This window comes from Bidens hawaiensis, unplaced genomic scaffold (assembly GCF_021521415.1).
Source record: "Bidens hawaiensis isolate Kalapana, Puna unplaced genomic scaffold, B.hawaiensis_p1.1 tig00019071_1, whole genome shotgun sequence".
NCBI classification, from domain to species: domain Eukaryota; kingdom Viridiplantae; phylum Streptophyta; class Magnoliopsida; order Asterales; family Asteraceae; genus Bidens; species Bidens hawaiensis.
Window position 1 is genome coordinate 416,088 of NW_027492892.1, and position 13,913 is coordinate 430,000.

The 13,913-nt window shown below is 38.2% G+C and overlaps 2 protein-coding genes across 2 annotated transcripts; one reads left to right on the forward strand and one right to left on the reverse strand.

Annotated features, from left to right (window-relative positions):
• Positions 1-7,384: 7,384 nt before the first annotated feature.
• LOC143557586 (gibberellin 3-beta-dioxygenase 1-like) lies at positions 7,385-8,811 on the reverse strand. The gene is made up of 2 exons (XM_077046624.1): positions 8,263-8,811; positions 7,385-7,964 (listed from the first exon to the last, which is right to left on the reverse strand). The coding sequence occupies exons 1-2, from the start codon at positions 8,685-8,687 to the stop codon at positions 7,385-7,387; spliced, it is 1,005 nt and encodes a 334-aa protein (XP_076902739.1). The 5' UTR covers positions 8,688-8,811.
• Positions 8,812-12,699: 3,888 nt separating this feature from the next.
• Positions 12,700-13,278, forward strand: LOC143557587 (uncharacterized). The gene has a single exon (XM_077046625.1). The coding sequence runs from the start codon at positions 12,700-12,702 to the stop codon at positions 13,276-13,278; it is 579 nt and encodes a 192-aa protein (XP_076902740.1).
• Positions 13,279-13,913: the final 635 nt, after the last annotated feature.

The following is a 13,913-nucleotide window of genomic DNA, read 5'->3' on the forward strand; positions in this document are numbered from 1 at the left end:
CACAGGAGTTCTCCTTCAGTGCAAGCTTATAGTCCTTGGGTTCTACCTGTGAAATAAAACAAGCAAAAAGACATATGTTAATGTTACCGGAAGTACTGCGTGTTTGGATGCCAGCGGACGGATCTCCAATGATGTTCTCAGTCGGATGTCTACGATGAATTGGTAGCAGTGGAATTTGGTCGACATGCTCGACTGGTGTGGCCTCAAGCTGGATAGTCAGGCTCTCTATGGGATGAAAAACAGTGGTCGCAGGGACAGCAGCACTTGGTTGAGGATCAATTTCACCTTCTTGCGGTTCGACCAAGTGTTCTGGAGCAATGGGATCTTCCCATAGGTTGTCATAAAATGGGACAACTACTGCTGGAACAGAGGTAGTGTTGGTGTTATCAGAAGCATCATTCGGACTTGGTTCAACCTGCACATCTGATGCATTGACCTCCATTGCAGGTCCTTGATTGTCTTCTTCTAAGGGAGGTGTGGGGACAGATTCCACCACACTTGGTTCTGCAGGAGGTAGCTCTGCTTGACCGACTTGAACATTTTGATTGTTGTCGGCTGACACATATGAATCAGAATCTGAATCAGTCATGTCTTCAACAACTGGCATTTCAGTGGAGTCAGCAGAGGGCTGCTCATCATTAACCGGGGCTGGTTGATTCGCCACGGGTTGTATATTAATTATGGGTGTAGCAGCAGCTATGTCAACATGTCCAAGATCTTTCAAAACAGCATGCATCATGACAGACTGATCATCAGCAGGTTGAACCAGTGGAGAAACAACAGGGGAAACCATTGGTACAGCGGGTGTCATGTACATTCCACGAAACTGCTTAAACAAACTTTCATAATCAAACATCCAGTCCGGACCATTATGTGCATCAGTAGGGTTCAATTCTTGCCAATCAATGTTGAAAGACTCCAAGATTACCCTACTTTTCTTGTTGTAGACCCGATAAGCACATTTGTCGGCAGCATACCCAACAAAATAGCACTCATCTGCCTTTTCAACAAACTTGGAGGTTGTTCCAGTATTAGTTTGGAGTATGGTACAGGGACATCCAAACGTTCTGAAGAAATTTACCCTTGGCTTCGTTCCATAGAAGACTTCATACGAAGTCTTGTTCAGTCTTTTGTTCAGAAGCACACGATTCTGGGTAAAGCAAGCAGCGTTGATGGCTTCACCCCAGAAAATCAATGGTAGTTTGGAATATGAGAGCATTGTTCTAGCGGCTTCTACCAACGTACGGTTCCTTCTTTCAGCCACCCCATTTTGTTCTGAAGTGTAAGGTGCGCTGAGTTGATGAACAATTCCCTTGTTGTGACAGAATTCATTCACCAACTTGTTGCAAAACTCTGTACCGTTGTCACTTCTGATACACTTCACCTTCTTGTCAGTTTGATTTTCAACCAACACGATAAACCTGAGCAGAAACTGTGATGTCTCGTCCTTGTGCCCTAACAAAAATGTCCAACTAAAACGCGAAAAGTTATCAGTAATAACCAGACAATAGGATTTTCGACCTATTGCCATTGGTTGAATTGGACCGAAAAGATCCATGTGCAACAGCTGAAGAGTGGAATTTACAGAATTTACGGTTTTGGGTCTGTGAGGGAGTTTGTGCTGTTTGCATTTAGAACAAGATAAACATTTTTCAGCACAGTAAAAAGATTTTATTGGTAAACCCCTCACGTGATCACCTTTAACCAACTTATTCAAGTTCTTAAAGTTGACGTGACCCAACTGTCGATGCCATAAAGATGAATCATTTTCTGAGGCCTTGGACATCAAGCAAGAAGCAGAACGCATGGAATAATTGCTTCTCATGTCCAGAATGTAGGCATCATTATGCCTCGGAGTACGCAACATGATCCACTCTTCAGGGACCTTTAAACCTGGTTTCAATATAAAACATTCATTTTCTGTAAATAGGGTTGAGAATTTCTTATCACAGATTTGAGACACGCTGAGCAGGTTGTGGTTGATTTGTTCCACCAGATTGACCTGATCGAATGTCAAAGTACCATTCGAGACCTTCCCTTGTTTGGTTATCTCTCCTCCAATGTCGCCGGCAAAAGAAACGTGTCCACCGTCGAATAATTTGATGTCGAACAACAAGGACTCGTCTCCTGTCATGTGTCGGGTGCAGCCACTGTCCAAGTACCAAATACTGTTGACAGGTCGTTCTGGCTGACCCTACACACACGAAAAACCAGTTAGTGGAGGGTTTCCCGAGACGTACTTGTCTCAGGAAAATTAAACACAAAATCACCAAGTTTAATTTTATGATTTCTAAAAATATAATCTTTTGGTGAGTCAGAGTCTGAAGAGAAATCCCTTGAGAAACAAGAATTTTGATTTCCTTGGTTTTGAAATGGTTTTCTTGATTGCCTTCATTTTGGTTTAGGCTTAACCACAAAATCTTCTTGATTAGCCTTTGAGAAAACCTTTGAAGGGTTCTTGGGGTTTTCAGCTTCAGATCCCTTAGCTAACCTCTTCATTTCTCTTCGTGTTAGCCAGAAAGGTTTCTTGGGTTTTTCGGTTCTTTTGGGTCTGAAATTCGTCTCACTGGCAGAAGTGTAGGTTTGGTGAGGCATTTTCTTATGTTAAGCAGGAAATTTAGAAAATGTCTAACCAAACTTACTGTTTAGATCTCTTTGTAGCTTATGCCAGTTTTTGCAATGTTTTGCAAGATGAGACGGATTCCTGCAAACAAAACAACATTTTCTTTGGTTGCATTTATAGATATCTTGGTCATTGAGATATGTGTGATGGGGTGATGTAGTTGGGTTAACATTTCTGTAACATGTATCTGTTTTATAATGATGAACATTTGAAAATTTTGAAGCAAAATAGTTTGAATGTCTATGTTTCTGTTGAGAATAATAATAGTCACTATCAATCTGATCATAATATTGAGCACTATTGTTTAAATTTGTATATTGGGTAAAAGAGGTTTTCTTTGGTGTCACGTATTTACAGGAGGTGCTTGGTTTTTCATTTTCAAATTTGGATTTCTCTTTTGCTAAGTTCTTAACATTATGATCAGTTGATGAGCAACTCTGACTAGTCTGTTCATTAACCTTGACTTCAATGGTTTCATCAAAAACAGTTTCACATTCTGAATCAGAAGAAGAACATTCACTTTCATTACAAATATTTGTACAACAGTCATCACTAGATGTTTCACAAAACACAACTTTTGATCCTGACATCAAGCTTCCTAACATTGATTCACACACTTTATTACAGACAGGATTGTTAATCGTTTTTGTTAGTCCTACACAAGATTCAAAACGTGGTTCTAACTCTCCTTTTGGTTTACAACCCTGGTTAACCTTCCCACAATCACCACTTACATCACATGCTACACAAGACACGTTGACGTTAGACTTATCAAATGATGGAATTTGAGCTTTTGATGGAGAGGCAGCAGGAACCAATTTCACTGGTTTTGGTACCTTACCAATCCCATAGGCCATCTCTTCATCAGGAGAAGTATTATAGCTAAAATGGGGGTAGGCAAGTATAATTATTATTCATTGGTGGAGGCACGCTGAATAATCATAACCTAGCCCTGACTTAACTTTAGTACTTCTCTGAGCTCTAATAAGATCATCTAATTTTTCAAATGATGCTTCAAATCTTTCAACTTGTTTTTCTTTTTCTCGTTTATCAGAAAGATCAAGTGTCAACTTTTCAATCTCATCTTTTAAGTTATTAATTATGTTCTTGTAATAGATGACATTGTGCTCTTCTTTAAATATTTTAAGTTTAATATTTGCAACATCATCGTGTTGAGTTTTAACTTTTTCAACATAGATCTTGTCAGCCTTTACATATTCAGCATTTAGTTGACGAAGTTTTGCATTTTCTTTCAAAACTTCGTCCTGAAGATATCTATAATATGTAACTTCATTCACGCAAGCTTGAGAGCAAAGATTTTTATTTACCTCATCAGAGGGTGATGCATTAGAACTTGCAGCAGCGGATGAGGATGCTTCATCATTTGTCGTGAAAGCCATGCCAGCTATGTTGAGAGGATTCTGCAGCTCTTGGAATTGATCATCCCAATCCATACCTGTTTGGACCTCCGATTGGGAGACAAGGGCCTTTGAGTGTGTACTTGAATTGGCCTTGTGTGGATGATTCCCAACTCTTTGAGCTGAGCTGCTTGGCTTCTGCACTTCATGCCTCTTTCCAGCAACTTTGCTGTTTTCTTCCTCTGTTACCTCGATCACACGAATATCATTTGCTGGCTTTGAGGGATTCGTGCATTCTCGTGAAAAGTGACCCATCTCACCGCAGTTGTAGCATCGTAGCTTTGACTTGTCAAATCCAATCCATTTCTTGTCAGAGTCATTGAAGCTATCCTTCCCATACGTCTTCATGAAGTTTGTAGCTCTTTGCACAGCCATTGCCATTTGGTACTTGATATCCATATTTTCAAGATCCTTCTGATTTATATCTTTCAAATCCACAGTCTCAAAGTGTGGTGGCAATAGATTTCCCTGCAATAATTCTTCATGACATGACAGAAAGGCATGAACTATTGAGACATTTGAATCATTCAACAACGGAAGAGCTTCACAGTAACTTGAAGGTTTGCTTGGTTGAGGTTTTGAAGATGAGGAAATCCCTTGAGCTTTCAATGCTTGGGCAACCGCACTATCGACTGCCTTCTGAATGAACTTGTACTTGAAGAGTCTGATTGATTGCTGGTTGAGATGAAAGCAGATGGTTGTGATGGCACACTTGGGGAGTACTTAGGAGTGGTTACAGGATACACGTTCTGTTGAGTCTTGCTTATGAAAGCAGTTGGCATTAAGGAAGCACTACTCACTCCAGCTTGATTCAGGGAACTTAGATGATTGTTCATTCTCATCTGCTCATCCATTTCAAATGACTTAATAGTAGAAATCAAATCACTATTTGTCATGGCATTCAGATTGGTTGTTCTCCTGATCGTGATTGTGTTGTACTCCAACTATAGGGTAACGAATTCATCAACTTGTGATTGATCTCAGAGTTGGTTATGTTGACACTAGCAGCTCTGACTCTAACCATCAACATCTCAAATCTCTTTACCAAATCTAGCACAGCTTCACCTTGTCGATGGTTGAACATATTGAACTCTTCCTTCAATAGGGCCTTCTTGTTTTCCCTAATTTCAACATTGCCTTCAACCTTTTCAACAAGTGCTTCCTACAAACCCTTGGCACTTGTGTGTTCACGAAGAGTCTTAGTGATCTCATTTGAAAGACAGACAGTTAAAATGAGATATGCTTTCTTGTCTTGTGCTAATAAGTCTCTGTCTGCTTGATCATAGTTTTCAACAGTCTTAAGTTGTTCCCTAGCATCAGTGTGAGTCACAGAAATATGAGGACCTTGTTCAAAACATCTCATTAGGTCAGTTTCAGTCATTGAGATGTTGTTCATGAACCTCCATTTGAAGTCGGCAAAGTTGTCATCTAAGGTCATAAACTTAGGAGGCTTCTGAGGGGTTCCCACTTGGTTTTCCAACAGCAAATAACCCTTTAACAACTCAGAATCAGTGCTCGTCATGGTCTTGGTGGTCTCAAACACTTATCCAACCTTAAGAAAACTTGAATTTTAAAACAGTCAACTTTTTCGCACGAAACAGCTTTCAAGCGAAGCAAAAAAGATGTTTCAAGCGAAGCGAAAAAGTTAAGCAAGCGAAGCGAAAAATATTCTATGCGAAGCGAAGCGAAAAAGGTTCAGGCGAAGCGAAAAAGTTCCAGGCAAAGCGAAAAAAGTTCCAGGTGAAGCGAAAAAGTTTTAAGCTTCCAGAAGCAATCTTTCTCGGGATCCATTCCACCTAACTTGTCAGTACAAGGTCAAAGGTTGATACACTGATTTTGATGCCATGAGAAGCGAAAAACTTAACATTTTTTAACACCTTTCAACAACTCATAACACCAAATTTTACCACCTTTTAGCCTAAAAATTTTTAGATCTAGAACTTGAACACATGTTATCTTCACCAAGAACACTTTCTAAGACATCTTGCCCAATTTTGTTTTTGTATTTTTTCTTATTTTTGTGAACTTTCTTTTCAAGAACACTTGTTTTCTTCTACTCAAGATCAAAACCCAAGGTTGTGATCCAAAACCCTCAACTAGTGAGCCGAAGCTTTGATACCAATTGTATGTCCCGAGGCGGGTGGATCTAACAATGATCTTGGATCAACCGAGCTTAGTGCTAGCGGAAATCACACTAAGCCACCTAAGCGATCTCGAATCTTGAGCTGTTATTTTCGGGTGGTTTGAGAGAAAGAAAGAAAGCCGAGAGAGAGAATGAGAGTTAGCAAAAGGTTTTCTATTGATCAACCATGAACAACCACTTCTCATGGCATGCTTCCTATTTATAGGGAAGCATGCATGAGAAGTAGGTCGCATCAAATACCCAATGAGCTTTACAACATTATTTCTCTTAGGCCTATCATATGCAATACAAACAACTAAAGCCCAAAACATATAATTACAATGTAAAAGACTAAAACAAAATGGGACCAACAAAGATTAAACAACGTTCAAAGAAGTGGGGTTGTTATAATTTATATATCCATAAAAGAACAAATACTTTTTAGTTTTGACCCAACCAAAACCCTAAAACACGTTATTCGTGTCTGTGCCTCAAATAGACGGGTTCAGTTCAAGCTACAGACAAAATACGCCCATAACCATCTTTGGAATAATAATAATAATAATAATAATAATAATAATAATAATAATAATAATAATAATAATAATAATAATAGTTATTATTATTATTATTATTTATTTCATGATTTAATTTGATATAAATATACCAACTATAAACTCAAACTCAAGCTCTTCGTTTAACAATGGTATAAATATGATTGTTTTTTAGGTGGAAAAACATGGACGTACCTTTATTCCTTTAATAATGCCGACCAAAGTAAGATTTTGATCATATGTTTAAATCAACTTCCAGAACATAATATCAAATTATCAGTGCACGTACTGACATACATACACACATACATATACATACACTCATTTACGTATCCAAAAGGGGTGCCAGAACAACCTGTCCCGCAAAAGGGTATGCCTAGACAACCTCGTCTAACTTTTTTAACGATTACAAAAAGAAATGTCTTGTGACACCCTTGATACATACGACGTCGTTCATCATATCAATTAATCCAAAAGGTAAAAAAAATGAAAAACAACTGTTTTACGATGACATGTCATCGATCAGGATAGACGTTTGAGATGGCGCCATAGTATAACTAGTACGCATTATTTGTAAAATAGAGTAATTGAGAGAGAAATAACACGAGAAAGAAAGGATAAAGAAAAAAGAAATGACATTTTTGAAGAGTTGACTTTGTTGCTAGCCTTATGGCCTCAGAGGTGCACATACACGGACCGAAGACAACGCCTTGTTGAAGTGTTTTGCCTTGGTGCCAAGATACTCACTCCATGTAACCGGTCGGTAAAGTGGAGGGTGCACTTGATCTGTTAGTTTTGAAAGAGGTGAGATTTGAACATTAGATGGTGGTCCATAAAGATATGCAACCGACAACCGGTATTGGGTTCGGTTCACCATGGCTCGGTGCAGCACACTTGGGTACAAACCGTTGGATAGTATGTGAAGGAGGTCTCCCACATTGATCACAAGGGCACCTGGTATTGGTGGTACTGAGACCCAACCGGTTCCTTCTTTATGAGCCTGGAGTCCACTTGTGTTGTTTTGGTGAAGGATGGTCAATAGGGTTGAATCGGTGTGAGCCGCAAGACCCATGGCTCGATCAGGATCCGGACAAGCTGGGTATGAGTTTAATTGTAAAGCTGGACATGATCTTTGTGTGCCAGCCCATTTTACATCTTCCATAGTTACACCCAATGATCCCAACATCAACCACATGAGTCTTTGAGCTAATTTATTCATCTCTTCTTTATAGTTTTCAATTACATCACTGCAAAAGATCAATTACACTGTGATCAGTGGCGGATCAGTGACGGATCAAGAAGAAAAGTTTCAGGGTATCAAAGAAAAAAATTGCATATCAAGAAATGGCTTGTAATGTGAAAATAGCGGATCTTAAAGTCTTTGGGTATACGATATATAAAAAGTGCACTTTGCCAAGAAAGTTAAGGGTATTCCAGGCACCCCTGCCCCCCACACAGATCCGCCACTGACTGTGATTACAATTTGTTCATGTATCAAAATTTTAAAATACACATCAAATCATGGAATTAAGGATTAATTTTTACCAGAATCGACTGTATCGGTTGGGCCAGAGTTTACGCGCATGCTCATACGGGGAACCGATTATGGTGAACCCTTCAGACCACATGAGTTTTGGGAAAAACGAAGATATTCTCGCAACACCATAGCCCGAAACACCATTTGGAGATCGAGCCGCTTTGAGCTTTTGCTGAGTAGGAAGTGCAAACAGTTTTTTACCAGCCGCTTCGATTTCGTCAAGAAGTTTTATAGGGACACCATGGTTGGTGACTTGAAACACACCCCAAGTTTTGCATGCATGGCCAACAAGTTTCATGGCGTTTGGATCTTTGAGATTGATCACAGGCACTGGATCGCGAGTATCGGAAGAGCTATGCGAAGGTTTTTGGTCTAGTGACAACCATGCATATGATTCTGGCAATTCTTTCATGGAGTTCAAGTCTAAATGCATGTTTTAGTGATGGTAATTAGTGAACACTTGGAATGGGTAGAATAGAAAGAAGAAAATATGGTGAGTGAAATGTGATGTGAGTACTGTATATATAAAGGAATGGGAGCTAAAGGCGACAGAAATGGTGGGGTATAATTATAATCGTTATCTTGTATTGTGTGTCTATGCATGGTGTCAGTTATTAGCCCTTCAGTTGTAACAGAATTTATTACACTAGCAATTAAATTATGTTCTAGTTTCATATCAATCATTATACATTAGTCTTCATTTCTAATGACGTCCACCTCACTACAGGCTAATGAATCCTTTACCGACAACTTCAATTCTATCTCGACGACATATTGTCGGAGAAATAGGGTGAATCAAAAAAATTTATCATATGGCTTCTACATCGACGACACATGCATCGTTGAGATGACTTTGGAGGATTTGGGAAAAATCTGCCAGCCAAAGTCAACCATTTTCTTGAAAACACCTTGACGAGATAAGGTAACTTATTTTATTCTCTTTTTCTGTATTTACCTTGCTTGATGCTTCTGAATAAAGGCAGACAACGTCGTTTGTGTGTACCTGTTGCGTCGAGAATGAAATAGCCAAGAATTTTTTGTATTTAGGATACCAAAACAATGCATGCATTATAAGGTGTTATAAACTCAAAAGATCGTCATTATTGATAACAACTTCTCCTTGTGAAAGATGGTAAAGATTTTGCATTCATGAAAATGGAGGTTAACTCAAATAATAAAAAAAAAAAAATCATGAATTTATCAGTTTAGTGAGTATATTGGTATATATCATTATATACAATAACCAGCTCAATGATATATACTATCTACTGGTTTCTTTTGATTATATTGTTTATAATAAGATAAACCTATTATTTCCTTAAACAAGCATATACTAAATTAATTAGTTACGCTCTTAAAACGTCTTGTTCTAGACAGTTTTTATCCCTTGGTTAAACAATGTCGGATTGCTAGTTGTTAGTTTTACATATTCATCGTAGGGACATAAGTTGTTCTCTAAAAAAGATTTTATTTGTTCCTTATTTAATTTTAGTGTGTGATAAGGGTAAATTTTGTGTTGGATGGTAGAGGCTAAAAATAGAAAGGACCATCTTGTCATCTTATCAAGATGTCAGAAGTAAGAAAGGAGAGTCTCTCTCTTGTTCATGTGGACTTGTCTTGTCCTGAAGCAGAAACACTTCTGTATCATTCATTCATTTGGTATTATAAGGCTAATTAGAGTCGTCTCATTTTGTACAAAACCCATTTGTGGGCTCATAATTATCCCCTTTAATGCAACATCAACTTAAATCCTGTTTAATCTAATCCTGTTTTTGTTCTCTCTTTAGGAACCCCCTCTATCTTATGTCCCCTTGAGCAAAGTCTATGTCCGATTGACCGAGATTCTAGCCCTTTTGACCGTGAACACGTAACTAATGATCACCAATCAAGCAATACTCACAACTTATCTTGAATTTAAGACCTCTAGCTTTGGCTATCTATAGACTATGAGAACCTAAACTACTCTCCATTGACCAGTACTACATTTCAATAATGATAAGTTAATACCTAGAAGTAGTGTTAGTTGTAGCCTTGTAGGATAAGGTTATCCTATTACAAGTGGAATAGCTTGCCTTTTGAAATTGCATGCAATGATAGATTAATAGAGATGTTACACCAAATATATCTAACCCTGACTAAAAGAACGTGTTTTAATTGATATTTCGTTAGATCTTTATTTCAAGCTCGTTTTAGGTAGAAAAATGGAGATGATTGGTTGTGAGCCAAACAGACAATAATAAGCAATAAAGATAGTAGTTCCTTGATGGTGACTCACAATATAAAGAGTAAATTACGGTTTTCATTCATATGGTTTGTCTAAATCTTAAGTTTTAGTCTAATAGTTTCAAATTTGTGATTTTCGTCCATGTGGTTTCATTTTATTTGCAATTAAATCTGAATTCAATAATACCGTTAACCATGGTCGTTAAACCCATCAGCATGTCCTTTACGTGAGGGGTAGCGTTTGTCTTTTTTTCCCCCCAAGATGCACCCCTGTCCTAATTCGCAAGCCCACTCACGTGAGGGGCTGCAGTGTAACAAAAAAAAGGACAAAACTGTCCTTCACCTGAAGGACACGCTGATGGGTTTAACGACCAGACTTAACATGATTAATGAATTCGGGTTAATTGTAAGTGAAATGAAACCACAAGGACAAAAATCGCAAATTTGAAACTACTGCAGATTTGGACAAAACGAAAACCGCAATTCACTCAAATATAAATTACATAACTTTCTTCAAACCACCAGATGGTGGCTCACAATAATTACCAACACATACAAATAAGGGCCTAAAACACTATTTATAGTTCCTTGAACCTTGATCTCCATCCAACGGCCTCTGCTAAAGAACCGTGAATTCAAAGTGTCGCTAGTGATAGTAGGAAATGCCGCAATTTGCCTCAACGACCTTTCAAATGTCGCCCAAACTCATAAAGTATCACAAGTGCCGGGGCGACACCAGTTATAGTGTCGTTAGTACTTTTGGATACACTACTAGTGTCCCTATAAGTGCAAACCAATAATGTGAAGCAACCAGACCGTTTAATTGATAATGTCATTCTTAAATTTGGACCTTACACTAATGTTTGATTTTCGTGAAGGATTAATCTTGATAACGGTTTAAAGTTTAAAGAGTTTTAGTTTGAGTCAGTTTAGTTTTATTAATTAGGAATAAGATTGGTTATTTTTATTTATTTATTTGGTTTCCTAGTTTGAGTCTAATTAGGTTTCTTGGTGAGCAAGTTAAGGTTTTAGTATAAATAGATGGTTTAGGGTTATTGTATTTTGTGTGGTTTTCGTTCTTAATAATATTGAAAGAGTCGTGAGGAGTTCTCACAAAATATCGGTATTGTTCTTGTTGCTCGATCCAATTAAGTCCAATAATTGGTATCAGAGCGGGAGTTCGAAGAGACCTGTGAAGACATTGAATTTTTGAAGGTATCTATCGGAGGGACGGATTGGCACCTCTAATATTTTTCTGCCGGCAATTGATGAACAAAAGCAGACGTGGCGAATTAATTCAAGAATCAAGGTAAAATAAATTGCAAGGAGGTTGCAATTGGGAGACGTGGTGAATTCATTAAAAAAAGTAGGCACCTCTCTTTGTGTACGGAATTCGAGAAAGAAGAAAGCTTGGTGAATTAATTAGTTTTAAAATGAAATCTTCCTAGCCACAAATTTGATTGAGAAACCAGAAGCAAACAAAGCATGTTGTGAATTAATTATTCTACCAAGCAAGCAGAAGTGTCTAGCAACCGAACCGAAGACTTGAGTAACAAGGAAGAAGATCAAACCCACCTGAGAAGACGGATTGCAATAGTGTAGCAATCAAACAGTGAAGAAGACGATCGTATCTGTGTGAACGATCAAGGAGAAGACGAAGACGGTCGTATCTGTGTGAACGATCGAGAAGAGACAACGTCAATCTGTGTGATTCGTTGAAGGAGAAGAACAACGTTAATCTGTGTGATTCGTTGAAAGAAGAAGCAGCGTAAATCTGTGTGGTTCGCTGTGATCGTATCTGTATGAGTGATCAAAAAGGACGATCTGTGTGACGTTAAGAAGATTCGAAGAAAAGAATGGCTAATAATCCAAACAATGTAGGGAATGGCCCGGTTCAAGAAAACAACACCGCCTCGTTTCAAGTACCAAGGTTGATAACAACGAACTACAACACTTGGACAATTCTAATGGAGTCAGTTTTGGATGCACAAGGGTTGTGGGAGACAATTAAGCCAGTAACCGATGGAGCCCTAGATGAAAAGAAGAACAAGATTGCAAGGGCGATTATCTATCAAGCTTTACCAGAGGATATACTCCTTTAAGTTGTTAGGAACCGAAGTGCGAAAGACATATGGGAAGCCTTGCGTGTAAGGTTTCTTGGTGCCGAAAGGGTCCAAAGGGCACGTTTAGCAAGTTTAAGAAGAGAATTTGAGCAACTACGAATGCAGGAGACAAATACGATTGAAGAGTTTGCTGGAAAGTTAAGCGGATTTGTTTCAAGATATACTAGTCTTGGTTCAACTCTCGAAGATGAAGTGTTAGTGCAAAAGCTGTTAGATTCGGTGCCAAAGAAGTATCTTCAGATTGTTGCTTCTATTGAGCAATATTCAGATCTGGACACCATGCCATTCGAAGAAGCAATAGGTAGGTTGAAGGCCTATGAGGAACGAATCAAGGAGCAAGATGAGACGGGTGATAGCGGACAAAGTAAGTTGTTGCTTACTAAAACTGATGGACAGGAAAGTTCGAAGAAAGAAGAGAATGTTTGTGAATGTTGTGGACGAGGGAAATGCGACCTTGGACGTGGCCGAGGTAGAGGACGTGGCGTTGGACGAGGAAGAGGTGGTCGGTTCCAACCCAATGAAAATCAAAAGGAGAAAGGTATGGGTCGAGGTAAAGCTCATATCAGATGCTATAATTGTCTTGAATATGGTCATTTTGCATATGAGTGTCCCGGACCAAAACCGAAAGAAGAAGCTACTAATTTGGTTCGTGAAGATTTAGATCTAACACTATTTTGAAGAGTAACAAGTCCATATCAAGATTAAGGGGGTGAATGAAGGATTAATCTTGATAACGGTTTAAAGTTTAAAGAGTTTTAGTTTGAGTCGGTTTAGTTTTATTAATTAGGAATAGGATTGGCTATTTTTATTTATTTATTTGGTTTCCTAGTTTGAGTCTAATTAGGTTTCTTGGTGAGCAAGTTAAGGTTTTAGTATAAATAGATGGTTTAGGGTTATCGTATTTTGTGTGGTTTTCGTTCTTAAAAATATTGAAAGAGTCGTGAGGAGTTCTCACAAAATATCGGTGTTGTTCGTGTTGCTCGATCCAATTAAGTCCAACATTTCGTACTTAAAACACATGCAACACGATTCCTTTGTAAAAAAAGGCTAGCTATGCGAAAATAAATTTGAATTGGGTTTTGATTTGGTTACTGTTCTCTGGACATCCCTTAAAAACCAAAAGAAATAGACTATGTTTTCTAGAAACAATCTTGTTTTTTTTAAACGTACTAATCAATATGGTTAAAATCCGGCATTTTGTAAAAATCATACTCTATTACACATTCTAATGAACTCTAATTTATAATTTTTCCTAACTTTTGTCCTTCTTGCGGTATATAGAGTGCACGATATTTATAATATATATCATTTTC